The sequence below is a fragment of the Balaenoptera ricei genome, chromosome 1 (assembly GCF_028023285.1).
Source record: "Balaenoptera ricei isolate mBalRic1 chromosome 1, mBalRic1.hap2, whole genome shotgun sequence".
NCBI classification, from domain to species: domain Eukaryota; kingdom Metazoa; phylum Chordata; class Mammalia; order Artiodactyla; family Balaenopteridae; genus Balaenoptera; species Balaenoptera ricei.
Window position 1 is genome coordinate 138247553 of NC_082639.1, and position 26205 is coordinate 138273757.

Here is a 26205-nt window from a genome sequence, read left to right on the forward strand (position 1 = left end):
GAACACCTCCTAACACCATACACAGAAATAAACTCAAATTGGATTAAAGACCTAAATGTAAGGCCAGAGACTATAAAACTCTTAGAGGAAAATATAGGCAGAACACTCTATGATTTAAATCACAGCAAGATCCTTTTTGGCCCACCTCCTAGAGAAATGGAAATAAAAACACAAATAAACAAATGGGACCTAATGGAACTTAAAAGCTTTTGCATAGCAAAGTTAACCATAAACAAGATGAAAAGACAACCCTCAGAATGGGAGAAAATGTTTGCAAATGAAAGAATTGACAAAGGATTAATCTCCAAAATATACAAGCAGCTCATGCAGCTCAATATCAAAAAATTAAACAACCCAATCCAAAAATGGGCAGAAGACCTAAATAGACATTTCTCCACAGAAGATATACAGATTGCCAACAAACACTTGAAAGGATGCTCAACATTACTAATCATTAGAGAAATGCAGATCAAAACTACAATGAGGTATCACCTCACACCAGTCAGAATGACCATCATCAAAAAATCTACAAACTATAAATGCTGGAGAGGGCGTGGAGAAAAGGGAACCCTCTTGCACTGTTGGTGGGAATGTAAATTGATACAGCCACTATGGAGAACAGTATGGAGGTTCCTTAAAAAGCTAAATAAAGAACTACCCTATGACCCAGCAATCCCATTACTGGGCATATACCCTGAGAAAACTATAATTCAGAAAGAGTCATGTACCACAATGTTCATTGCAGCTCTATTTACAATAGCCAGAACATGGAAGTAACCTAAATGTCCACTGACAGATGAATGGATAAGGAAGATGTGGTACATAAATGCAACACAATTTTACTCAGCCATAAAAGAAAATGAAATTGAGTTATTTGTAGTGAGGTGGATGGACCTTGAGTCTGTCATACACAGTGAAGTAAGTCAGAAAGAAAAAATCAAATACCGTATGCTAACACATATATATGGAATCTAAAAAAAAAAAAAAAAAAGGTTCTGAAGAACCTAAGGGCAGGACAGGAATAAAGACACAGATGCAGAGAATGGACTTGAGGACATGGGCAAGGGGAAGTGTAAGCTGGGACGAAGTGAGAGAGTGGCATGGATTTATATACACTACCAAATGTGAAATATATAGCTTGTGGGAAGCAGCCACACCGCAGGGAGATCAGCTCCGTGTTTTGTGACCACCTAGAGGGGTGGGATAGGGAGTGTGGGAGGGAGACACAAGAGGGAGGGGATATATGTATATGTAGGGCTGATCCACTTTTTTATATAGCAGAAACTAACACAGCAATGTAAAGCAATTATACTCCAATAAAGATGTTAAAAAAAAAAAAAAAAAGCAAGCCCAGAGTGCTTGCCAGTTGTGGGTAGGAGTGGCTGAAAGAGTTTAAAAGGAGACAAAAAATGACATCAGACTTTGCAAAATCTTTACCCTCTACACATTCTTCTCTTTGTTCAGTCTTGTCCAGAACTAGGACTTCTTTCTAATGAGACCACAGGCTGTAAAACTAAGAAGCCAATATAAGATTTGGAGATGAATGGTTCCTGGGCTGGTTCTGTTAAAAATTTACTTCATTTTCTAAGCACTTGTGACTTTTTTTTTTTTAACCTTTTCCATTTCTTTCCCTTTATCTGTCAGCCCACCTCTACCACTTCCTTCCCTTGCCCTGCTCCAAAGTGCTCCTTCCTTGGACCCCCACACACTTTGATAGCTTTGTCGCTTCCTTGCAGAGCGTGTTTGGGGGAGTGTGTCTCAGCCAGTAACTGGAAGTAATTATGGAGGCACCTGCAGACCAGCTCTGAACCTCCTTGTTTTATGGGCATATAACATTCAGCCCTAAAAGTTTTACAGAACTCTTTTAAAGTCATTTCAACTCATGTCCTTTCCTCAAGCTGCCTGAGTTTCCTTTTTTTTTTTTTTTTTAATAGAAGTGACTTTGGGAATCATTCTCTTTGCCACGTGCTACTCTGGCGGTCTTGCGCTTAAGCTGGGAAAAGCCAGTTGGAACTTGGATACAGCATCACTTTGGGAGCTTGGCTGTCTGCTACTGAGATTTAATCTTTTAATCAGCAACTTCTCTCTTTTCTTCCCCTGCACCATCCTCTGGACCACACAACAACCCTGTCTTAGTGTTTTAGTTCGTCTATTGTAATCAAGGCTGAAAGGTCTCCTAAGAAGGCACTTGTGCTCCCCGCCAGTCCGTTAAGCAACAGCTGCGCCACACATGGCCACCAGTTGCTAAATCCAGAGAGCCCCATTCATATTATGTTCTATGTACAAGTAAGTGGTACTGGCATGTGGTGAGTTCAAGTTCCAGTACAACATTCAGGTATGCAAGAAATGTAACTTTTATTTATTCTTCTATAATGAACTTTATACTTATTTTGAGCCCCAGTGTTGCTGGGTAGTAGAAATTTATTCTTAGTCAATTGAGTTTCTTTTGCCTGGGTCTGTATCTAACTGTAGAGCTGACTTATAAATACCAAGGCCATAGATGGAAGGATCCATTTTGTCCTTAGTCATCAGGTGATGCTGGTAACCTAAGATGACCCTTGTTCCCATCACAGGGTCCTTCACCTTCAGGGATTCTCTGGAAGGCTCTCTATCACCCTGCCCTCTTAGCCTCACTGGTCAGCATTCTTCTTTAGAACTAGGCTCCTTACTCAGGAATCCATCACTGGAATGAGGCAAACCCCCCCTGTTGTCAGATCACATGCACCTATTTTGAATCTTTATCCCTTTACTGGGGTCTCAAAAGATGGATTACAGTCCATTTTATCTGGACCCACCACCGTCTATACATTCCCATTATTTCCTTTTTATCTCTTTTCCTCCAGCTTAGGAGAATCTTTTCTAGGCTAAAATGTGGTGGTAGTGTTGGTAATGTGAGGCAAGGATTACTTTCCTCCATTTATCTATCATGCTGGCTAAACCATGGAGTCCTCTCAGGGAATGGTATAGGTTTTGGAAATCTCACATCCAGAAAAGGACTTCTTTCCTTGCTTTTCACTCTGTAATGTAAGGAAATGAATGAATGCAGGTAATGAATGTATGCAAGAGAGTCTGGCAGTAAGGTAAGGGGGAGGGAGGCAAGGAACCACTTGAGTGAAATGTTAGTATTTCCAAAATGTTGCCCCTCAATTCACACTATTACTTCAAAATTTCCCCTGAGTAGGTACTCTTGGTCTGGTGGTCAGTCCCTAGGAAGCCTTGTAGGACAGGTGTTGGGGAGGTGAATGAGAGTAGAGAGAGTCTAATAGTGTCTCAGAGTGAAGACTGAAGGGCCAAGGTATGGTTGAAACATATATTGACATGTTTTTCTACTTCCTGTTTCAAAGTGGCAGGTGAGAGCAGAGAACACAAAGGAAGGAATTCTATTGTAGGAAAGGGAATCCCGTCCCTCCCATCCTATCACATTTATCCCTCAATTATGTTTTTTTTGTTTTGTTTTGTTTTGTTTTGTTCTTTGTTTTAAACATCTTTATTGAAGTATAGTTGCTTTACAATGGTGTGTTAGTTTCTGCTTTATAACAAAGTGAATCAGTTATACATATACATATGTTCCCATATCTCTTCCCTCTTGCATCTCCCTCCCTCCCACCCTCCCTATCCCACCCCTCTAGGTGGTCACAAAGCACCGAGCTGATCTCCCTGTGCTATGCGGCTTCTTCCCACTAGCTATCTATTTTACATTTGGTAGTGTATATATGTCCATGACACTCTCTCACCCTGTCACATCTCACCCCTCTCCCTCCCCATATCCTCAAGTCCATTCTTTAGCAGGTCTGTGTCTTTATTCCCATCTTGCCACTAGGTTCTTCATGACCTTTTTTTTTTTTCCCCTTAGATTCCATATATATGTGTTAGCATACTGTATTTGTTTTTCTCTTTCTGACTTACTTCACTCTGTATGACAGACTCTAACTCCATCCACCTCATTACAAATACCTCCATTTCATTTCTTTTTATGGCTGAGTAATATTCCATTGTATATATGTGCCACATCTTCTTTATCCATTCATCCGATGATGGACACTTAGGTTGCTTCCATGTCCTGGCTATTGTAAATAGAGCTGCAATGAACATTTTGGTACATGACTCTTTTTGAATTATGGTTTTCTCAGGGTATATGCCCAGTAGTGGGATTGCTGGGTCATAGGGTAGTTCTATTTGTAGTTTTTTAAGGAACCTCCATACTGTTCTCCATAGTGGCTGTATCAATTTACATTCCCACCAACAGTGCAAGAGGGTTCCCTTTTCTCCACACCCTCTCCAGCATTTATTGTTTGCAGATTTTTTGATGATGGCCATTCTGACCGGTGTGAGATGATACCTCATTGTAGTTTTGATTTGCATTTCTCTAATGATTAATGATGTTGAGCATTCTTTCATGTGTCTGTTGGCCATCTGTATATCTTCTTTGGAGAAATGTCTATTTAGGTCTTCTGCCCATTTTTGGATTGGGTTGTTTGTTTTTTTGTCATTGAGCTGCATGAGCTGCTTGTAAATCTTGGAGATTAATGCTTTGTCAGTTGCTTCATTTGCAAATATTTTCTCCCATTCTGAGGGTTGTCTTTTGGTCTTGTTTATGGTTTCCTTTGCTGTGCAAAAGCTTTTAAGTTTCATTAGGTCCCATTTGTTTATTTGTGTTTTTATTTCCATTTCTCTAGGAGCTGGGTCAAAAAGGATCTTGCTGTGATTTATGTCATAGAGTGTTCTGCCTATGTTTTCCTCTAAGAGTTTGATAGTGTCTGGCCTTACACATAGGTCTTTAATCCATTTTGAGTTTATTTTTGTGTATGGTGTCAGGGAGTGTTCTAATTTCATACTTTTACATGTACCTGTCCAATTCTCCCAGCACCACTTATTGAAGAGGCTGTCTTTTCTCCACTGTATATGCTTGCCTCCTTTATCAAAGATAAGGTGACCATATGTGCTTGGGTTTATCTCTGGGCTTTCTATCCTGTTCCATTGATCTATATTTCTGTTTTTGTGCCAGTACCAAACTGTCTTGGTTACTGAAGCTTTGTAATATAGTCTGAAGTCAGGGAGCCTGATTCCTCCAGCTCCATTTTTCGTTCTCAAGATTGCTTTGGCTATTCGGGGTCTTTTGTGTTTCCATACAAATTGTGAAATTTTTTGTTCTAGTTCTGTGAAAAATGCCAGTGGTAGTTTGATAGGGATTGCATTGAATCTGTAGATTGCTTTGGGTAGTAGAGTCGTTTTCACAATGTTGATTCTTCCAATCCAAGAACATGGTATATCTCTCCATCTATTTGTATCATCTTTAATTTCTTTCATCAGTGTCCTATAATTTTCTTCATACAGGTCTTTTGTCTCCTTAGGTAGGTTTATTCCTAGATATTTTATTCTTTTTGTTGCAATGGTAAACGGGAGTGTTTTCTTAATTTCACTTTCAGATTTTTCATCATTAGTATATAGGGATGCAAGAGATTTCTGTGCATTAATTTTGTATCCTGCTACTTTACCAAATTCATTGATTAGCTCTAGTAGTTTTCTGGTAGCATCTTTAGGATTCTCTGTGTATAGTATCATGTCATCTGCAAACAGTGACAGCTTTACTTCTTCTTTTCCGATTTGGATTCCTTTTATTTCTTTTTCTTCTCTGATTGCTGTGGCTAACACTTCCAAAACTATGTTGAATAATAGTGGTGAGAGTGGGCAACCTTGTCTTGTTCCTGATCTTAGTGGAAATGGTTTCAGTTTTTCACCATTGAGGACAATGTTGGCTGTGGGTTTGTCATATATGGCCTTTATTATGTTGAGGAAAGTTCCCTCTATGCCTACTTTCTGCAGGGCTTTTATCATAAATGGGTGTTGAATTTTGTCGAAAGCTTTCTCTGCATCTATTGAGATGATCATATGGTTTTTCTCCTTCAATTTGTTAATATGATGTATCACGTTGATTGATTTGCGTATATTGAAGAATCCTTGCATTCCTGGAATAAACCCCACTTGATCATGGTGTATAATCCTTTTAATGTGCTGTTGGATTCTGTTTGCTAGTATTTTGTTGAGGATTTTTGCATCTATGTTCATCAGTGATATTGGCCTGTAGTTTTCTTTCTTTGTGACAGCTTTGTCTGGTTTTTGTATCAGGTTGATGGTGGCCTCATAGAATGAGTTGGGGAGTGTTCCTCCCTCTGCAATATTTTGGAAGAGTTTGAGAAGGATATGTGTTAGCTCTTCTCTAAATGTTTGATAGAATTCGCCTGTGACGCCATCTGGTCCTGGGCTTTTGTTTGTTGGAAGATTTTTAATCACAGTTTCAATTTCAGTGCTTGTGATTGGTCTGTTCATATTTTCTATTTCTTCCTGGTTCAGTCTCGGTAGGTTGTGCATTTCTAAGAATCTGTCCATTTCTTCCAGGTTGTCCATTTTATTGGCATAGAGTTGCTTGTAGTAATCTCTCATGATCGTTTGTATTTCTGCAGTGTCAGTGGTTACTTCTCCTTTTTCATTTCTAATTCTATTGATTTGAGTCTTCTCCCTTTTCCTCTTGATGAGTCTGGCTAATGGTTTATCAATTTTGTTTATCTTCTCGAAGAACCAGCTTTTAGTTTCATTGATTTTTGCTATTGTTTCCTTCATTTCTTTTTCATTTATTTCTGATCTGATCTTTATGATTTCTTTCCTTCTGCTAACTTTGGGGTTTTTTTGCTCTTCTTTCTCTAATTGCTTTAGGTGCAAGGTTAGGTTGTTTCTTCGAGATGTTTCCTGTTTCTTGATGTAGGCTTGTATTGCCATAAACTTCCCTCTTAGAACTGCTTTTGCTGCATCCCTTAGGTTTTGGGTCGTCGTGTCTCCACTGCCATTTGTTTCTAGGTATTTTTTGATTTCCCCTTTGATTTCTTCAGTGATCACTTCGTTATTAAGTAGTGTATTGTGTAGCCTCCATGTGTTTGTATTTTTTACAGATCTTTTCCTGTACTTGATATCTAGTCTCATAGCATTGTAGTCGGAAAAGATACTTGATACAATTTCAATTTTCTTAAATTTACCAAGGCTTGATTTGTGACCCAAGATATGATCTATCCTGGAGAATGTTCCATGAGCACTTGAGAAAAATGTGTATTCTGTTGTTTTTGGGTGGAATGTCCTATAAATATCAACTAAGTCCATCTTGTTTAATGTATTATTTAAAGCTTGTGTTTCCTTATTTATTTTCATTTTGGATGATCTGTCCATTGGTGAAAGTGGGGTGTTAAAGTCCCCTACTATGATTGTGTTGCTGTCGATTTCCCCTTTTATGGCTGTTAGTATTTGCCTTATGTATTGAGGTGCTCCTATGTTGGGTGCATAAATATTTACAATTGTTATACCTTCCTCTTGGATCGATCCCTTGATCATTATATAGTGTCCTTCTTTGTCTCTTGTAATAGTGTTTATTTTAAAGTCTATTTTGTCTGATATGAGAATTGCTACTCCAGCTTTCTTTTGATTTCCATTTGCATGGAATATCTTTTTCCATCCCCTCACTTTCAGTCTGTATGTGTCTCTAGGTCTGAAATGGGTCTCTTGTAGACAGCATATATATGGATCTTGTTTTTGTATCCATTCAGCCAGGCTGTGTCTTTTGGTGGGAGCACTTAATCCATTTACATGTAAGGTAATTATTGATATGTATGTTCCTATTCCCATTTTCTTAAATATTTTGGGCTTGTTATTGTAGGTGTTTTCCTTCTCTTGTGTTTCTTGCCTAGAGAAGTTCCTTTAGCATTTGTTGTAAAGCTGGTTTGGTGGTGCTGAACTCTCTCAGCTTTTGCTTGTCTGTAAAGGTTTTAATTTCTCCATGAAATCTGAATGAGATCCTTGCTGGGTAGAGTAACCTTGGTTGTAGGTTTTTCTCCTTCATGACTTTAAGTATATCCTGCCACTCTCTTCTGGCTTGCAGAGTTTCTGCTGAAAGATCAGCTGTTAACCTTATGAGGATTCCCTTGTGTGTTATTTGTTGTTTTTTCCTTGCTGCGTTTAATATGTTTTCTTTATATTTAATTTTTGATAGTTTGATTAATATGTGTCTTAGAGTGTTTCTCCTTGGATTTATCCTGTATGGGACTCTCTGTGCTTCCAGGACTTGATTAACTATTTCCTTTCCCATATTAGGGAAGTTTTCAACTATAATCTCTTTAAATATTTTCTCTCAGTCCCTTTCTTTTTCTCTTCTTCTTCTGGGACCCCTATAATTCGAATGTTGGTGCATTTAATGTTGTCCCAGAGGTCTCTGAGACTGTCCTCAGTTCTTTTCATTCTTTTTTCTTTATTCTGCTCTGCAGTAGTTATTTCCACTATTTTATCTTCCAGGTCACTTATCCGTTCTTCTGCCTCAGTTATTCTGCTATTGATCCCATCTAGAGTATTTTTAATTTCATTTATTGTGTTTTTCATCGTTGCTTGGTTCCTCTTTAGTTCTTCTACGTCCTTGTTGAATGTTTCTTGCATTTTGTCTATTCTATTTCCAAGATTTTGGATCATCTTTCCTATCATTATTCTGAATTCTTTTTCAGGTAGACTGCCTATTTCCTCTTCATTTGTTAGGTCTGGTGTGTTTTGACCCTGCTCCTTCACCTGCTTTGTGGTTTTTTGTCTTCTCATTTTGCTTATCTTACTGTGTTTGGGGTCTCCTTTTCACAGGCTGCAGGTTCGTAGTTCCCGTTGTTTTTGGTATCTGTCCCCAGTGGCTAAGGTTGGTTCAGTGGGTTGTGTAGGCTTCCTGGTGGAGGGGACTAGTGCCTGTGTTCTGGTGGATGAGGTTGGATCTTGTCTTTCTGGTGGGCACGTCCACGTCTAGTGGTGTGTTTTGGTGTGTCTGTGGCCTTATTATGATTTTAGGCAGCCTCTCTGCTAATGGATGGGGCTGTGTTCCTGTCTTGCTAGTTGTTTGGCATAGGGTGTCCAGCACTGTAGCTTGCTGGTCGTTGAGTAAAGCTGGGTCTTGATGTTGAGATGGAGATCTCTGTGAGATTTTCACTGTTTGGTATTACGTGGAGCTGGGAGGTCTCTTGTGGACCAGTGTCCTGAAGTTGGCTCTCCCACCTCAGAGGCACAGCCCTGATGCCTGGCTGGAGCACCAAGAGCCTTTCATCCACACAGCTCAGAATAAAAGGGAGAAAAAAATAGAAAGAAAGAAAGAGGATAAAATAAAATAAAATAAAACTATTATAATAAAAAATAAGAAAAAAATTATTAAAAATAAATATATTGAGAAAAAATTTTTTTTTAATTTTTAAATATAGATTTATTAATTTTTTATAATAAAAATAAGAAAAAAAATTATTAAGAAAAAAATTTGTTAAGAAAAAAAATTTTTAATTTTTTAAAATAAAAAATATGAAAAAACATTAAAAATTTTTTTAATTTCTAAAAATAGAAAATAAGGAAAAAATTATTAAGAAAACATTTATTAGGAAAAAATAATTTTTTAAGTAAAAAAAAAAACGGACAGACCTGACCCTAGGACTAATGGTGAAAGCAAAGCTATACAGGCAAAATCTCACCCAGAAGCATACACATATACACTCACAAAAAAAGGAAAAGGGGAAAAATTAATATATCCTGCTCCCAAAGTCCACCTCTGGAATTTGGGATGATTCCTTGTCTATTCAGGTATTCAACAGATGCAGGCACATCAAGTTGTTTGTGGAGCTTTAATCCGCTGCTTCTGAGGCTGGTGGGAGAGATTTCCCTTTCTCTTCTTTGTTCGTACAGCTCCCGGGGTTCAGCTTTGGATTTGGACCCGCCTCTGCCTGTAAGTCGCCTGAGGGCGTCTGTTCCCCGCCCAGACAGACCAGGGTTAAAGGAGCAGCTGCTTCGGGGGCTCTGGCTCACTCAGGACGTGGGGGAGGGCGCGGTACGGAGGAGGCGGGGCGAGCCTGCGGCGTGAGAGGCGTCGCGACGTTGCACCAGCCTGAGGCGCGCTGTGCGTTCTCCCGGGAAAGTTGTCCCTGGATCACGGGACCCTGGCGGTGGCGGGCTGCACCGGCTCCCGGGAGGGGCGGTGTGGAGAGTGACCTGTGCTCGCACACAGGCTTCTTGGTGGCGGCAGCAGCAGCCTTAGCATCTCCTGCCCGTCTCTGGGGTCCGTGCTGATAGCCGCGTCTCGCGCCCGTCTCTGGAGTTCATTTAGGCGGCGCTCTGAATCCCCTCTCCTTGCGCGCAGCGAAACAACGAGGCAAGAAGAAGTCTCTTGCGTCTTCAGCAGCTGCAGACTTTTTCCCGGACTCCCTCCCGGCTAGCACCGAAGCCCAAGCCTCAGCTCCCAGCCCCCGCCCGCCCCAGCGGCTGAGCAGACAAGCCTCTCGGGCTGGTGAGTGCTGCTCGGCGCCGAGCCTCCATGCGGGAGTCTCTCCGCTTTGCCCTCCGCACCCCTGTGGCTGCGCTCTCCTCCGTGGCTTCGAAGCTTCCCCCCTCCGCCACCCGCAGTCTCTGCCCGCGAAGGGGCTTCCTAGTGTGTGGAAACCTTTCCTCCTTCACAGCTCCCTCCCACTGGTGCAGGTCCCGTCCCTATTCTTTTGTTTCTGTTATTTCTTTTTTCTTTTGCCCTACCCAAGTACAGGGGGATTTTCTTGCCTTTTGGGAGGTCTGACGTCTTCTGCCAGCGTTCATTGGGTGTTCTGTAGGAGCAGTTCCACGTGTAGATGTATTTCTACTGTATCTGTGGGAAGGAAGGTGATCTCCGCGTCTTACTCTTCCGCCATCTTGCCCCCCCTGTTTTAATTTTATCCTTCCAGATGAGAAAAGACAAAAATGAACAGTGGTTTTGAGTGTAGGAAATGATAATTATAGTCTCTAAAACTGGAGAAGTAGGAAGGAAAAGGTATTGACACTACATTAAAAGGGGTCTTGAACCTACCAGCAAGGTCTATGAAGAATTAAGCCTACTGTCCCAATCCCTTAAGATTTCCTTTCCTCCCACAGTCACTAATTTCAGGCTACTGCAAATAATTTTTGAATGCCTATATGCTGTCTATGAAGAGAATGGGCACTTGTCTATTTGCAACTCTGTCCAATTCATTTCTGTCTTCTGGGTGTGTCTGGGTCTTAAGATCAGAATATGGAAACAAAGTGTGAGCAGCTTAGAGGCAAATCAGAGCTCCTTATGTGAGGGTATTTGTCTGCCTTGCCTGATGATGTCTGGTATCACTCTGTGAGGTCTGCCCAGTTTGTGGTCAGACCCTAGCTTTCATTTTCTTGGTGAATGAAGATGGTTATGTGGGAGCCAGTGAGGGGTGGGAGCAAATGAGTGTGTGTGGCCAGGCTGCATTATGTAATTATAATAATATTGACAGTAGTCTAATACACATTTTGAATTACTTTGTTCTGGAAAATAAGCTAAATGCTTATTTATCTGCATTACTATCAATACTTCAATTTTTATAACAACCCTTTGAGGTAGGAACTCTTGTTATTTCCATTGAACAGATCGGGAAATAGCCTTAGCACTTTTAAAGAATGTCCTCCTAAATAAAGATCAATACATTTCCAGTGAGAGTCCACAGCCAAAGAAAGAGCCCTGGTCACTCCAAAGGCCACTTAGTGTGAGAGAGGCTTCTGTGCAATGGTGTAAGGAGTAACCACTTGTAACCTCTTGGAGTATGACCCGTGTTGTTTGTAACGAAAATGGAGGAAAGTGTGGGGCATAAGTACCCACTTCAGAAGATGATGCTGGTTTGCTTGAATATTAAAAATAGTCCTGGAAGGTAGCATTTTGTACTATCTTTTACTGATTTCTATTAAGTTCCTCCTGGAAAAGTATTGCTCATTTCCCTGTGAGGGTAGGTTGAACCCAAGTGACAGAGAGGACAGGAAGGAGTTGCCACTCTTGGGACTTGGTTTTTACTTATTATATATCATGTATTCTTCCTTCTTTTTTTAAAATTGAAATATGATTTACAATGTTGTGTTAGTTTCAGGTGTACAGCAAAGTGATATATATATACTTTTTCAGATTCTTTTCCATTATAGGTTATTACAAGATACTGAATATAGTCCCCTGTGCTATACAGTAGGTCCCTATTGTTTACCTATTTTATATACAGTAGTGTGTATACGTTAAGCCCATACTCCTAATTTATCCCTCCCCCACTTTACCCTTTGGTAACCATAAGTTTGTTTTCTATATCTGTGAGTCTATTTCTGTTTTGTAAATAAGTTCATTTGTATAATTTTTTTAGAGTCCACATATAAGTGATATCATATGATAATTGTCTTTCTCTGTCTGACTTACTTCACTTAGTATGATAATCTCTAGGTTCATCCATGTTGCTGTAGATGGTATTATGTCATTCTTTTTTATGGCTGAGTAATATTCCATTGTGCGTATGTACCACATCTTCTTTATCCATTCATCTGTTGGTGGACATTTAGGTTGCTTCCATGTTTTGGCTATTGTAAAGAGTGCTGCTATGAACATTGGAGTACATGTATCTTTTCAAATTAGAGTTTTTATCTTTTTCTGGCTACGTGCCCAGGAGAGGGATTGCAGGATCATATGGTAGCTCTATTTTTAGCTATTTAAGGAACCTCCATACTGTTCTGCATAGTGGCTGTACCAATTTACATTCCCACCAACAGTGTAGGATGGTTCCCTTTTCTCCACACCCTCTTCTTTTTCCTTCTTAATGAAAAGTTTTCACCTTCCTCTTTTTAAGTTTTGACCAACAACCAACATTCCTCTTTAGATTTTGAGTCTTATGCCTTACTCAGACTTTGGCATGAGCATGTGGTTTGTGTGTGTGTGTGTGTGTGTGTGTGTGTGTGTGTGTGTGTGTGTATTCTTTTCATCAAAATGTGAAAGAACTTTTATAAAGTAAACCATGAAATAAGTTAATGTCTTTCTTCCCCATATGGGTGTATCAGTGTGTGTGTCTCTGAGTGATTAAAACCCACTCCCCTAATAACTTAACCAGTTTGTTTTAGCTGGAATAAAGAGGGATTGAGAGCAGTGTGGGATGCCCATGCTCAGGAGAGAGGAAGGAGAGCACACACTTGAGGGAAGGGTGTGAGGATGAACAGGCAGTGAGTGTATCACTTGACCATCTGTAGCAGATAGAGAGTAGATGTCTGCGGCTGCTCATTCCCAGCCTTTCCCCTTCTCCTCAGGCTACTGAGAGATGGGAGTCTGGGAACACAGCTCACCAAGCCGAGGTGGTGACGGTCCATAACACAAATTTCTCCACATGGTTTTTATGATTGTCTCACTCCGTCCTGCATGCTAGCTCTCAGAGGCACAGGAGGAGAATAGGAAGGACTCTTAGCCATAAGCCCGTGTAGCCCCCTCACTTTACAGAAGAGACCTTGGGAAAGGTTAAAGAGCAGGGCCAGTGTCACACAGCTAGTCAGGGTCAGGACCACATTTCAAAGTCCTTAAGTTCTAATCTATAACCTTGGTGTCTACTGGACAGAATTACTGTAAGAGGTCCAGGGTCTTGACCTTTTTCCTTAACATAGGTTGGAGTACACAGCACTTACTCCTGAATGAGAGTATGCACTATTCTAATTATATAGTAGGTAAGCTCATTACTAGGTGTTCCATACAGATGACTTGGGGCTAGAAGTATCATCTCTCTGGAATCAAAAATATAACTGTCAGTAAATGTGTTCAAAGGCTTATGCTTTTCATTAAAATTTAAGTGCCGTATGGTTAAATCTATATTCTCTTGCTTTGGGGATGTGTATTAAGGGTGCTGTGGATGAGAACTCTGGCCAATTGTCCTTGGCATGGAGGAGATTTGCTGGCAGGGCTGAGGATTTGCATGTTTATGCTTCTTCCTCCTCTTATAAATAACCAGGTTTATTGAAAAGAGACTGTGAATATTTTTAGATTTGGAAAAATCTCATTTGGACTTGAGGCAGAGACTTCTAGAGGTTGATAAGAAGCCTACTATTATCATGACCATGCTCATATCCACTTTGAGTGCCCCAAGGCCACACTCCCAGCCTATGTCTTTGACACATGCTACTTTTGCTAGCCCTTCTTCCTGGAACCTTATTTCTGTTCAGCTCTAGTTCCTTTCTCTGCTGCTAGAGGAGATCCTAAGAGAACTTGTCTTGGACTTACCATAGGATGAGGAGGTATTTGACATTTGCTCAGGGGCAAGAATATGGATAGAAAATAACTATTGATTGGGAAGCTTTTTGGCCTTTGGTAGTATTTCATGCATTGTGCTCCGAGTAATTCAGTATTCCATATGTCAAAAAGTATTCTACCCCAAACAGGTTCTGTGTTCAAATAAATTTGGGGCACAAAGGATTAAACAAAATTGCTGCAGGACTTTTCAGAACCTTTAACAAAACAGTTCTTAGGTACAATGTGAATCTTCCAGAGGACATATGGCATGCTACCTTTCTTTCCTCAAGCATATTTAACCACTGATACTACTTTTTTTTGCAAAGAATCACCCAGGACCAGAGTTTATGAACACAATTTGGGAAAAACTACTCAGCGTAGATACTCAAAACTTATAGGCAAGTTGTAGCCTTTCAAAGTTTGATTCTGGCAAATTGGTATAGGCAATTTGGAGAGAACAACACCGTGTTCTGTTAGAATCCTCATTGATGTGAAGGTCGATATTGCTGTTAGAGAACCGAGAGCATAATTGTGTATAACTTTGATGATAATTATTACTGAAACTGGATATGTAAACATGAAGCGGAAGGCATCTTGAAAGATGGAAATATTTCATTTTACCAGGTTTATTCAAATACTGGACACCCTGGATGTTTTTGAAATAGATCTGTTTTCAAACTAATTTTTACCTATAGATTGACATAATAATGATGCACAAATGTATAAAATTATACAGAATATATTTTTATAAAAGGAAAAAATAATAATGTTGAATGTTTACTGGAAGTAATAGAAATGATAAACAAGGGAGATGAGGTCTAGCTTTGTTTTAGATGTGAAAGTAGACAATATATCTCAGGACAAGTCTAAGCATGGCTTGGTTAATGTCAGCATGTCTGAGTAAACTAGAAGAAACTAGAACTTGGATTTAGAAACTGCCCTTTGCAATATGGTAGTCACTAAAAAGGCAGATTGAGCTGCCCATTACAGAAACCAATGGGTGTGGCACCAGATACCCTGGTGACTGTATCCTGCCCATAAAACCATGTATGTAGTTGTCTATAGGGTTGTCTATAGGTATAGAGTTCAGGAATGGGACATATTGAATATGATCTGGCAAAAGAAAGGCAGGGCTATTCTTCTGGGGGGTCCGCTATACTCAGCAGACTATTGATACAGGGAGGACTTAGGTAGGAGGAATGAAGCAAGTCTGGGGAACTGGGATTGGATCTGGGACACAAGGGCAGGATCAGCCTGGAAATATAGCTAGGGTGACTCTGGATCCCAGAGGGTTGATCCAGAGCTGTTGACATTCCCTCTTCCAGGTCCTGGAGGTGAAGATGGGTCTGATCCTAACAATGTTTAGGGGTGAAGAAGGAAAGTCTTCCATGGGGAGAGGAGAGAAGCAGGGACTGGGAACTAGACAGATAGAAGTTGGGATTCTCAGAGATCCTTAGCTTTTTCTTTTGTAATATACAGTGATACCACTAGGTCTTTCATCTAAGCCCAGATTGGATGCAATGGTTGGAACTCTTCTCTGAAACACCTCCCTTGGTGTTCTCAGGGAGATTTGGGAGGAATGAGAGTGGAGCAAATTCCTATAGTGCCCAAGACATTCGGAATTTCATGGTAGTTCAGTTGGACTTGTCTTTTGTCTCAATGGTTGTTAGCTCCTTGAGATTAGGGGTCATAAAATCAGAAGCATCATGTACAACTGTCATTTACTAAACTCCTTCAATGTGCCAAATGCTTTAAAAAAGGAGTGCTCTCATCTCCACTTTACAGACAACAAAACTGAGCTTCTAGAAAGTCAGATAGCTGTTCAAGTCCTCAGAGAATCCCATGTGGTTTCACTTAGACCAATGGCTCTCAACCAGAAGTTTTAAAAAATACTGAGGCATGTACCCCATCCTCAACTATTTGGATTCATTTCACTGGGGCTGGCATTTGGACATCTGTATTTTTCAACAGGTGATTATAATGCACAGCCAGGGCTGAGAATCCTGGCCCTCTATCATGTCACCTTGTCTGTATTGTTATCCCTGGCATTTAATACAGCACTCACCCAAGACAGAGGTTAAAGGCATGTTTATTGATTGGTTCAGAAGGTATATGTGGCCAGAGGGAAGACCAGGGACTGAATGCCACTAGAAGTTATGAAGCACCCCCTTAGAGGCTGGAATTGAACATTCAGTGTTTATCAGAAGACAGAGGGTGGCTATTCATTACATGCTTAGAGATGTTTTGCAAACCTTCCATTACAGGTGGTGTTGTCCTCAACCCAGCCTATTATGGCATGCCTGGCCACACCAACATCATGATCCATGAGGTGGGGCATGTCCTGGGACTCTACCATGTCTTCAAAGGGGTCAGTGAAAGAGAATCCTGTGACGACCCCTGCAGGGAGACGGTGCCGTCCATGGATACAGGAGACCTCTGTGCCGACACTGCCCCCACTCCCAAGAGTAAGCTGTGCCAGGACCCAGAGCCTATCAATGACACCTGTGGCTTCACCCACTTCCCAGGGGCTCCATTCAGCAACTACATGAGTTATACAGGTATCACAACAGTCCTGATGTCTTTGTTTTTTATTAAGATTACATGGGAGCCTTTTGGGGCCGGGAGGGTGGAGGTATGGGAATTAGAGAGGATTATCAAGCAGTCATTCATGCCAGAGAGTTGAAGTGTATTTGTCATGGCATATTCTTTTTTTTTTTTTCATGTCTTTGAAGAACTTAAATATTGAAATATTAAGGGTATCATTGACTAGATTCTCCTCCACTAAAAATTAAAAGATAAGCATATTTCTATCTCAGTTAAAAAGAGGGAAAAAGCCAAAAGCTCTCTTGAGAGCCCTTTGACCTCTAGAACTTGGTTATTTTGCTTCTTTCCCGTATTCGTAGGGATTTACTCTGAAGGAGAGTCCAAAGGTAATGGAGAAAGAGGTTTCTGGTTCAAAGTGGCTCTTTGTACTATTTTTGAAGTTGGTCAAGAAGATGGCCCTGGTTAATTTTAAGCTCAGAGTTCCTTTTTCTGTTGTGTCATTTTTTAAAGTATCAGATTCTCTTCTTCCAACACTAGACAAGGGCTGATTCTTAGCTTGCCTACAGAAAATGGTGCTGTTTCATTTAAAAAATGGTACTTTCTTGGTCCTGGTTTTGTTGTCTTGGATTATGCTTCTACTTTGTTCTTTCACACCTCCCTTGTTTCTGTCAAAAAGTAATACTACTCATCATCTCCTGATAATGGACTTAAATTTATCCCTAAAATTAAGGACTGATGTGATTTGATGACTTATTCCAGTGGTGAAGGAAGGAAGTAATTTTTCTATAACATCCAGGGGCTTGTTGGTGATAAGTTCTAGATAACTATCCAAAAAAAAAAAAAAAAAGAAAGAAAGAAAAGATAACTGACAGATGCTGACCGTGCCTTTGCAGGGAAGAAAAAGTGCTGAGCTTGTCCTGTCAGTGACCCATCAATATATTCCTATCTAAGTCTCATCTTGGTGCATGATTCAGGTACATCAAATTCATAAGGACCAGCATCCTTGCCTCTCCCAACAAGCACACAGTGGCCCTTGCCAGGGCAGAGAGACCAGACAATGGGGTGCTGAGGGCAGAGCTATTTAGGCACCACCTTTGAAGTGGACAGAGGAAACATCTAAGAAGCAGAAGGGAGTGTTTCACTGGTGGGCCTTCATGGAAGAAGGCCTGGAAGCTAAGATAACTCCTTTTCTAACCCTATGAAAAGTGTACCTAATAGGAAATTTTACCAGCTCTAAAAGGAAGTTGAGGATCACCATTCCCAGTCCTGCTGCCTGCTTGACTTTTTGGCTTTCTCTCCTCTTGAGCATCTCTATGAATGCTCACTTACCTGGGCCAAAGTCACTGGGCATAAAGCAGGTGTCTGAAACTCCACACATGTTCACGAATTAAAAGGCCATATGCTGAAACACTGCCATCTTGTGGTTTCCTGAATAAGCAATGTCATCTCAGAGCAACCCTGTACCCCTGGGCGTGAGTCTCACTCTGGCCAACATCAAGGTAAACATCAAGCCCAACTTACTTTAGAGATAAGCCAGTGCTCTTCTCTGCCTTCTCTTTCCCACTTCCAGCCTAGATATTTCCTGGCAAAATCTATCCCTACCTTGGTGGACATTGCAGGTTAAAACCTCCATCTCTCTTGTTCCCTTTTTTGTCTCTGCAGATGACGACTGCACTGACAGCTTCACCCCTAACCAAGTGGCCCGAATGCACTGCTATTTGGACCTTGTATATCAGCAATGGAGTCAAAGCCGAAAGCCCACCCCCATTCCCATCCCACCCATGGTCATCGGGCAGACCCCCCTGTCCCTCACTATCCACTGGCTGCCTCCAATTAGTGGAGTTGTGTATGACAGGTGAGAGAGGCACTGGTATCTTTCTCTGTGGCATTTCTTGTGAACAAGGGGAAGGATGTGAAGTTGGGGGAACCCCAGTTTGGAACTATAAATATGCACCGTTACTCAGGGCTGCCTCCGCCAACCTGCTCAGTACTCATCTCCTGAGCAGAGCTCATGGGGCTCTCACGTCAGCCAATGGTGCACCATATGTGCCCACTCCTTGGCGAGGGGCATCCGGATGCTTCCTGATATCATATCTGGTGGGCTTCTAGGAGCTGCGAAGAGGTTGACAAATGTGATAAAAAATGACCTGACAAAACTGAGATGGCATTTGCCACCTGTCCAGGTCAGCTGTTCCTCCTCGGTGTAAAGGTGGAGCAGGGGCTTGCTACTTGCACAGTGGTGTCTGGAAGAAGGGAAGTAAGGTATGTCCCTCCAGGCAGTTCTGGGGGTGAGTGGGTGGCCGGCGACTCAAGCTGTGCATCAGGGGCTTAACTGGCTCGTGTGGGCATTTCTTATGCCTCCTCTGTGTCCTGTTGTACCCCATGCCTGCCCCACGCCTACCCCACTTATGGCTACTATCTTGCGGAATTGTCATTATCTGTTCATTTTCCTATCTGCTCCACTACTCAACTGGCAATTCCTTGGGGTCAGGACTATTTTTTTGTTTCTTTGTCTTTTGGTCTGCCACAATAAGCAGCTAATTCATGTTTATTGAAGAGAATCATTACACCTAAACTTGGTTTTTATTCATCCTTTGCATATTGGTGTATAATGAATACCAGGAAAATTTTTGTGGAAAAGAGAGAAGGTAGGAAAAGGATGACATATGACAATTGGTGGGAGGATGGGGGAATGTGGTTTAACTGAAAAGGGCCAGAACCCCATCCACGACCTGCTCTCCGTTATCAAAACCTACCACTGTGGGCTCTTCGGTCCTTCTATGTGTGAGGCACTGTGCGAGGTATTTTACCTGCAATTGTCTTACTTAGTCCTTGCAGTGAGCCCAATCCCTGCTATATAAGTGAGGAATCCGAGGCATAGAGAAGCACATGGTGGCTAGCCCAGGACACCACAGCTGGATAGAGCTGAATTGGGGCTATCCCCTGGAATTTCAGAAATGGAGGACATGGAATAGATTGTTTCTTTGAATTTAGAGCTTTCCCCTTTAGCAGGTGGAGGGTCCCTCGTCTGTGTGTCACGCTTCCCTTCTGGGTGTCAGATCCCAACTAGGGAGCTGAATGTCCCTGAAGCACGTTCCTGTGTACTCCAACTTTGCTGAAAGCCTGGGAGAGAGGACAGGGAGAGACAGGGATGGGAGGAAGCAGGTGAACCATTTTTCAAAGTGGCTCTCCCGGCCTTCTGGGATCTTGGAACCTGTCCTTGACACCTGGTGTACACTTAATGCGTGACATTACTTAGACCCCACAATCCTATAAAGCAGTTTTGATTGTCATCGGCACCCAAGCTCTCATGGGTTCCCTCTGTGAGTCAACATATATCTCTGTGATGTGTGTAAGAATCCTCTTCCTGCACGTGTGACCTCGTGCAGCTTGGTTTGCTCTGGCTGAACAATAGGTCCTCTGTGGGCATGTGCAGACCCGTGTTTTACATCAGTTTATGTAACACATGTAAACAATTTAATCTTTCAATTCTCTCTCTGGTACAAACGTTACGATAAAGCAGACATCAGTGCTGGCTTGCTGTGAGGCTGTTGGCAGAAAAGGCTGCAGTTGGCTTCCTTTTCTCAGCGAGGTGGGCTACAGCGCTGAGGCCTCCTGACACGTGCGTCGGGGAAACTCACGTCACATACCCAGCGATTTGTGTCACACTCGGAGTTATGTTTACTCCTCCCCAGTAGGTATTTGGAATCCTTATGTCAGAGAGGAGCCCAACCACGCACTAAGCAGCGGCCCCGGAAGAGCCAAGTGCATCAGGGAAATGTGGTTTGGAGTTGCGTCCGCAACAGAAGTGAGCGCTGACTGCAGTCGGGGGTTGGAGTTAACGACACCTTTTGGTTGCCAAAGTACTGGACACTTGATGGTGTTTGGGAACTTGCTCAGAGGAATTAAGAAACTTGTTGCGACTTTAGGCAATTTACTTCATCCCTCTGAGCCTGAGTGTCCTCGTTTGTAAACAGGGTTCTTACAGGGATTAGAAATAATTTATGAAAAGCACCTAGTGGAACGATGCCAGATATATACAGTGCTTAATAAATGGGAGCTGGTAGCATACTTATTACCCTTATTTAACAATACTGTTTTTCCATTATGTTGCAAGATTTTACTTTTCCCCCTCTACTTGTTGAGAGACCTTGATTTGATGCCTCCGTTTGCAGATGGATCGTTCACAGTTGGACTTCCACAACCTATTAAGTATAAAATAAGCTACAAGGATATATTGTACCTCACAGGGAATATAGCCAATATCTCATAATAGCTGTAAATGGAGTATAACCTTTAAAAATGAATTGCTGTATTGTATACATATAACTTTTATAATATTGTACAGCAACGATACTTCAATAAATTAAAAAAAAAGATTCTAAGTATCAGAGACAGGCCTCATCAAGTGATTTCCCCTTGTTATTCAGCTATTGTTATTACCTCTTCAAGATACGGTGCTTGAAGAGCTCTTCATAGGTGTATTAATAGTCTCAAGGATGCGCATAGAACAAGCTCTCACAGAGGGACTGCTGAGGCCAGTCTGTGTCCTAACTGCAGGGCATAGAAAAAGAGAGCTTGGTCTGGATCTGCTCACAGGCAAAGGAGGAGGAATGGGAATGGGGATTCTCAACACCACAGATCAGTGCCCTACAATGGGAGCCAGAATGGACAGTGGGTGCCCAGAAGAGAGAGTGCTGGCCATCCAGAGGAGTCAGGCTAAGGGCCACTGCAAAGGTTACATTTGCATGGGTCTTGAAGGATGAGTAGGAGCTTGCTAAACAGAGAAGCTTAGAAAGCCTTTTTAGCCAGAGAGAGAACAGCAGGTTTCACGGAGCTGTGTGAAGGGTATGATGTATTTGTGAAAAGGTGATTAGTTATTACGATGGGAACATAAATGAAATTCATGAAAAGACTGAAGTAGGTAAGGCTGGAGCTATCCTCTGAAGGACCCTGAATCATGGTAAGGAATTTAGATGTATCCCTATAGGCAATGGAGAACCAAGGAGCGTTACATTTCATATGACTTTTATTTTATGTGTGTGATTAAAAGTAGAGAGTTAAAACATAAGAGCACATATAACTAATAAGTTTACTGTGAAACTTGTTGTCTGTTTCAGTTGGGGGAATGCAAGGAGGCTTTGGATGACTTATTGAGAGTCAGTGTATAAGTCGTTTTATGTTGAAAGATTCAGATTGTAATTATTTTGTGTTGACTGGATAGAAGACCTCTTTCATCTCCACAGGCCTCCTTTATGACTTAGTTAAATTCTTCTGCTTCATAACCTTGAGATTTTCATGTCACTACGAATTTTGCAAAGATGAGGTCTATACAAGAAGGAAATGAGTTGAGAAATAGTTGTGTTCTCAGTTACCCACTAAGGCCTCACTACCCATTGCCACCCCCATGCCCCAAAGGTCTTGTGAATTTCATTATCCCAGTTCATCTGATCTATTCTCCCCATCTCCACCCCCACCCATTGTTTTCCCAGGGTCCCGGGCAGCGTGTGTGGTGCCTGCACTGAAGATGGGACATTCCGTCAGTACGTGCACACGGCTTCCTCCCGGCGCGTGTGTGACTCCTCGGGTTACTGGACCCCAGAGGAGGCTGTGGGTAAAGGACCATGACTTTTTCATTTACACCTTGGTGGCCAAGGTGGACATGGGGGGTGGAGGTAAAGGGTGGAGCGGTGGCATGGTGAGAAAAAGGTAGTGTGCCTGTGTGTGTGTGCATGTGTGTGTGTGTGTGTGTGTGTGTGTGTGTGTGATGTGCTGGAAATCTCCAGGGGTCTGGGAATGACTCTGCCTGGTACCTTTGTGTGGATATCCTATGTGTGCTTAACGTGCCAGTGGCTGTGGTGAAGCAGAGGGAAGCATAGAGGACAGAGGGACGGAGAACTCGGGGCGACTTCAGGAGGAGCTAGCTCAGGCATGTCGTATTACATGTGCCTATCAGCCCATGGAGCAGCTTCGCCACATGACAACGTAAGCTGATCTCATCCTCCCCTCTATCAGGAGGCTAACAGAGAACACGTTGCAGGGAACACTCATGCACACTGACTGAGCCAGTTTGGGCACGGTGGGGTGGACTAGGTGTTCCAAACTGATCATTCTCATCTATGCTATTTTATGAGTCTATTAATCACTGGTACTCGTTGTGCTTTGGATGTGATCTAAGCTAGGCTCTAGGAGGGGGAAAATGTTTTTAGCTGTCCCCTTTCCTGTCCCACCCCCAACTTCTCAGTTACATATTCACTCACCTACCTATAACAGTGCCTCTATGACAAAGTAGAGCATGAATGCTACCCCAATTCAAGTCCAAAAATGCTACTGACATGAGTTTTAGCACCTTCTGATGAATGGCTTGACTTCTTCTACCGTCAACGTCTTCAGTGTTTACCTAGTCATCACCTTTCTCTTTTTCTTATATTTTTTAAGAGCCTAAAAATGACTCAGTAAGACCTGTTGGACAGGGTCCTATTTGAATTAGTTTGTAGTCTTGACTCTGATAAGAAAAAAAAGGAGAACATTGGTCTAAGAGTCTACAGCATCCCCTTGGGCTCCCAGTTACTCAAATGACAGGAGCCTTGAGGAGGAATCTGGGGGGAGACAATTGACTTGATTGATCATATAGAACTTTTTTCAAATGATTTTTCAGGGAAGAATGGAAGGTGACTATAAAATTTACATTGGCACTGAGTAGGACTCATTTAGAGATTGGCATTTCATTAAAGGCCATTTTTGTGGCAAACAGTTCTTCCTGTGCTAGTGTTTTAATGCCCATTTGACTCTCTGGCCCTGTACTTTTTTTCTTTTTAATTCTTAGAAAAATTTAAAGTTATCTGGTAGAGGTGAAAGGAATTAGAAGTTCTGGGTTCTAACTCTTGTACTCTGTCTCCAGGCATACCAAATCAACTTTTAGGGCCTCCACTTCATCTCTTTATATGACATCATAATAAAAACTTTCTGACAGACAGTGCTGCTATTGAGTTGGCTTCCAAGAGCCTTTACTCTGCTAGTATTGGGGGATGCCTGTTGGAAAATACTGAGAGGAAATACTGGTATTCCTTTGCTTTGAACAGGTGAAGAATCAAGTCATATTTTAAATGTATAAAATGAAAGGAATTGATTCCCCAGCAGAGCACACACCAACACATATATTTACAGATATGATCAAAATGTATTTAATGACACTTAATGGACACTTATTGACCACCAACTATATTCTGAATGCTATGAGGAATAGAAAATTGAACCAGACATATTCCTTGCTTAATATCATCTTCTTGGAGAGAACTTCCTTGTCTCCCTGATCTAAAATAGCCCCCAGCCTCACACCATTATTCTCTAGTCCTTTTTCCTCCTTAATTTTTCTTCAGAGATGACATTATTATACTGATGCCTCTTTATTTATTGTTGTACCTATCACCCTATGGTAAGATATATGTGGTCAAGACTTTTGTCTCTCTTGTTCACTACTCTGTCTCTGATACCTAGATTTGTGCTAGGTGTGAAAGAGGTACACAGTCAATTTTTATTGAATTAATGAATGAATGGATTCACGATACAGGGAAGAAACAATAGGGATCATAAGATGTAACACACACACACGTTTGAACTTATTTCCTCTGGGCTTTGGAACATTATTTTCCAAATCCTGAAGGGCTAAGTCATTCTATTTTTGCAAATGTAGTTTGCAAATATTTCTAAGGAACACTGTATAGATCTTCTACACTAATCTAGTAAGGCAGGGGTTAAATAGTGCTTATTTTATAAATGAGGAAATTGAGGCTTAGATAGACTGGCCACAGTCACACAGCTAATGCACAGCACCAATTACAGCCTAACTACTGCATCCTAATTTAGCAGTTTTCTTTCAATTCCCCTCATGTTATAGGAGAAACCACCTTGTATAGATTATTTCCACAGAGCTGACTTTATATGTTTGCGATATTTGATTTTTCACCATTACATTTTTACTTGGCTACTGAATCTCCTTTTTTTTCCATTCAAGAAAAGTGTTTCTATTTCCTGCCCGCAGTTTCCTCTGTGTAGTGCTCTACTGGCTTACATATTTTTGAACTAAAAGGGAAGTTTCAATGTATGGTTTTAAAGTTTGGCTAACAGTCCATTGGAAGGATTGCTAAGGTATGATCTTAGGGTATCAAAGAAGTTTTGTGAAAAGCCTAGTTAAACATTGTAGCAACAGCCTGAAACAAACATTGGCCTGATTAGTAAATAAAACAGGGCTTCAGAAGAATTAATTTATCATAAATTATTAGTAAACTAAGTACAAATAATTCTCTTCTGCTCAAGGATTCTTTAAGGACATGACTTACCTTACCTGTATCAGTCTCATGTTTCCACCTAGGCTCTGGGTCACTCCATTCCGAATGCCATGCTGGATTTCTCTTGTTAAAGGGCACCAGGAAGTGGTGATTTGGAGCATAGTACTTTTGAATTGTTACACCTCTGTCTTCAGTAATACTTAAGTTCTAACCTACTAAGCTGACCAGCTTCTCTAAGAATGTGCTCAAAGTTCTCTTCTGCTTCATTCTTTTTTCTGGCCCTTGATAGGGGCAACTCATTTTCAGATTTTTAATGGTGATTCCTGATGCGTCTGTCTTTCTGCTCATCTCCCTCAGGGCCTCCAGACGTGGATCAACCTTGTGAGCCAAGCTTGCAGGCCTGGAGTCCTGAGCTCCACCTGTACCACATGAACATGACGGTCCCCTGCCCTGCAGAAGGCTGTAGCCTGGAGCTGCTCTTCCAGCACCCAGTCCAAGCTGACACTCTCACCCTATGGGTCACCTACCTCTCCATGGACTCCTCCCAGGCACTTTTTGACACAGAGATCTTGCTGGAACACCAGGAGTCCGTGCACCTAGGCCCCTTAGACACTTTCTGTGACACCCCACTCACTATCAAACTGCACGTTGATGGGAAAGTCTTGGGGGTGAAAGTCTACACCTTTGATGAGCGGATGGAGATTGATGCAGCTCTCCTGACTTCTCAGCCCCACAGTCCCTTGTGTTCTGGCTGCAGGCCCGTGAGGTACCAGGTCCTCCGTGAGCCCCCATTTGCCAGTGGCTTGCCCATGGTGGTGACACATCCTCACAGGAAATTCACAGACGTGTGAGTTGGGCAGTAGGGCTTTCTAAACCATGGGGCTTCCTGAGGCTTTGGGAGTGGGTTTGGCTTCCTTTTTCTCCATTTTTTAATATTCTGATATGCCCTTATTTGGAGAAATGTTCAGACTTTCAGAGGGGGTTTTATTCTAAAGTGGCATCTCTGAAATGAGCAAAAGTGTTTCCCAGAAGGGGCAAGCAGGTGTTCTGACTGGTGATGCCATCTTTACGATTATGGAAAAAAGAGGTTAGTATTTGATATGTTTCAGTTGGACTGAAAATATTAATTGCCATAAGTAAGTTGATCAGAGTCAGATACTCCTATCTGGTAACACAATTTGATTTTTGATCCTTGCTGTAACTTTTAAATAATCTGCCACAGCTCCTATACCATTCAAAGGTTATAGTCACCTCTTCTACAGCTAAGCAGAGAAGCCG

At 41.7% G+C, this 26205-nt stretch overlaps 1 protein-coding gene across 5 annotated transcripts in view; it reads left to right on the forward strand.

Annotated features, from left to right (window-relative positions):
- PAPPA2 (pappalysin 2) overlaps window positions 1-26205 on the forward strand; it is a 309250-nt gene that overhangs the window by 123791 nt on the left and 159254 nt on the right. For 4 of the 5 annotated variants that reach the window (XM_059937054.1, XM_059937065.1, XM_059937076.1 and 1 more), the window contains 4 exons: window positions 16360-16653; window positions 18302-18494; window positions 22132-22253; window positions 25285-25774. In XM_059937054.1, coding sequence (XP_059793037.1) covers window positions 16360-16653; window positions 18302-18494; window positions 22132-22253; window positions 25285-25774 — 1099 coding nt within the window. Of the gene's footprint in view, window positions 1-16359; window positions 16654-18301; window positions 18495-22131; window positions 22254-25284; window positions 25775-26205 lie in introns of those variants that run through there. The other variant, XM_059937091.1, reaches the window with a different exon arrangement.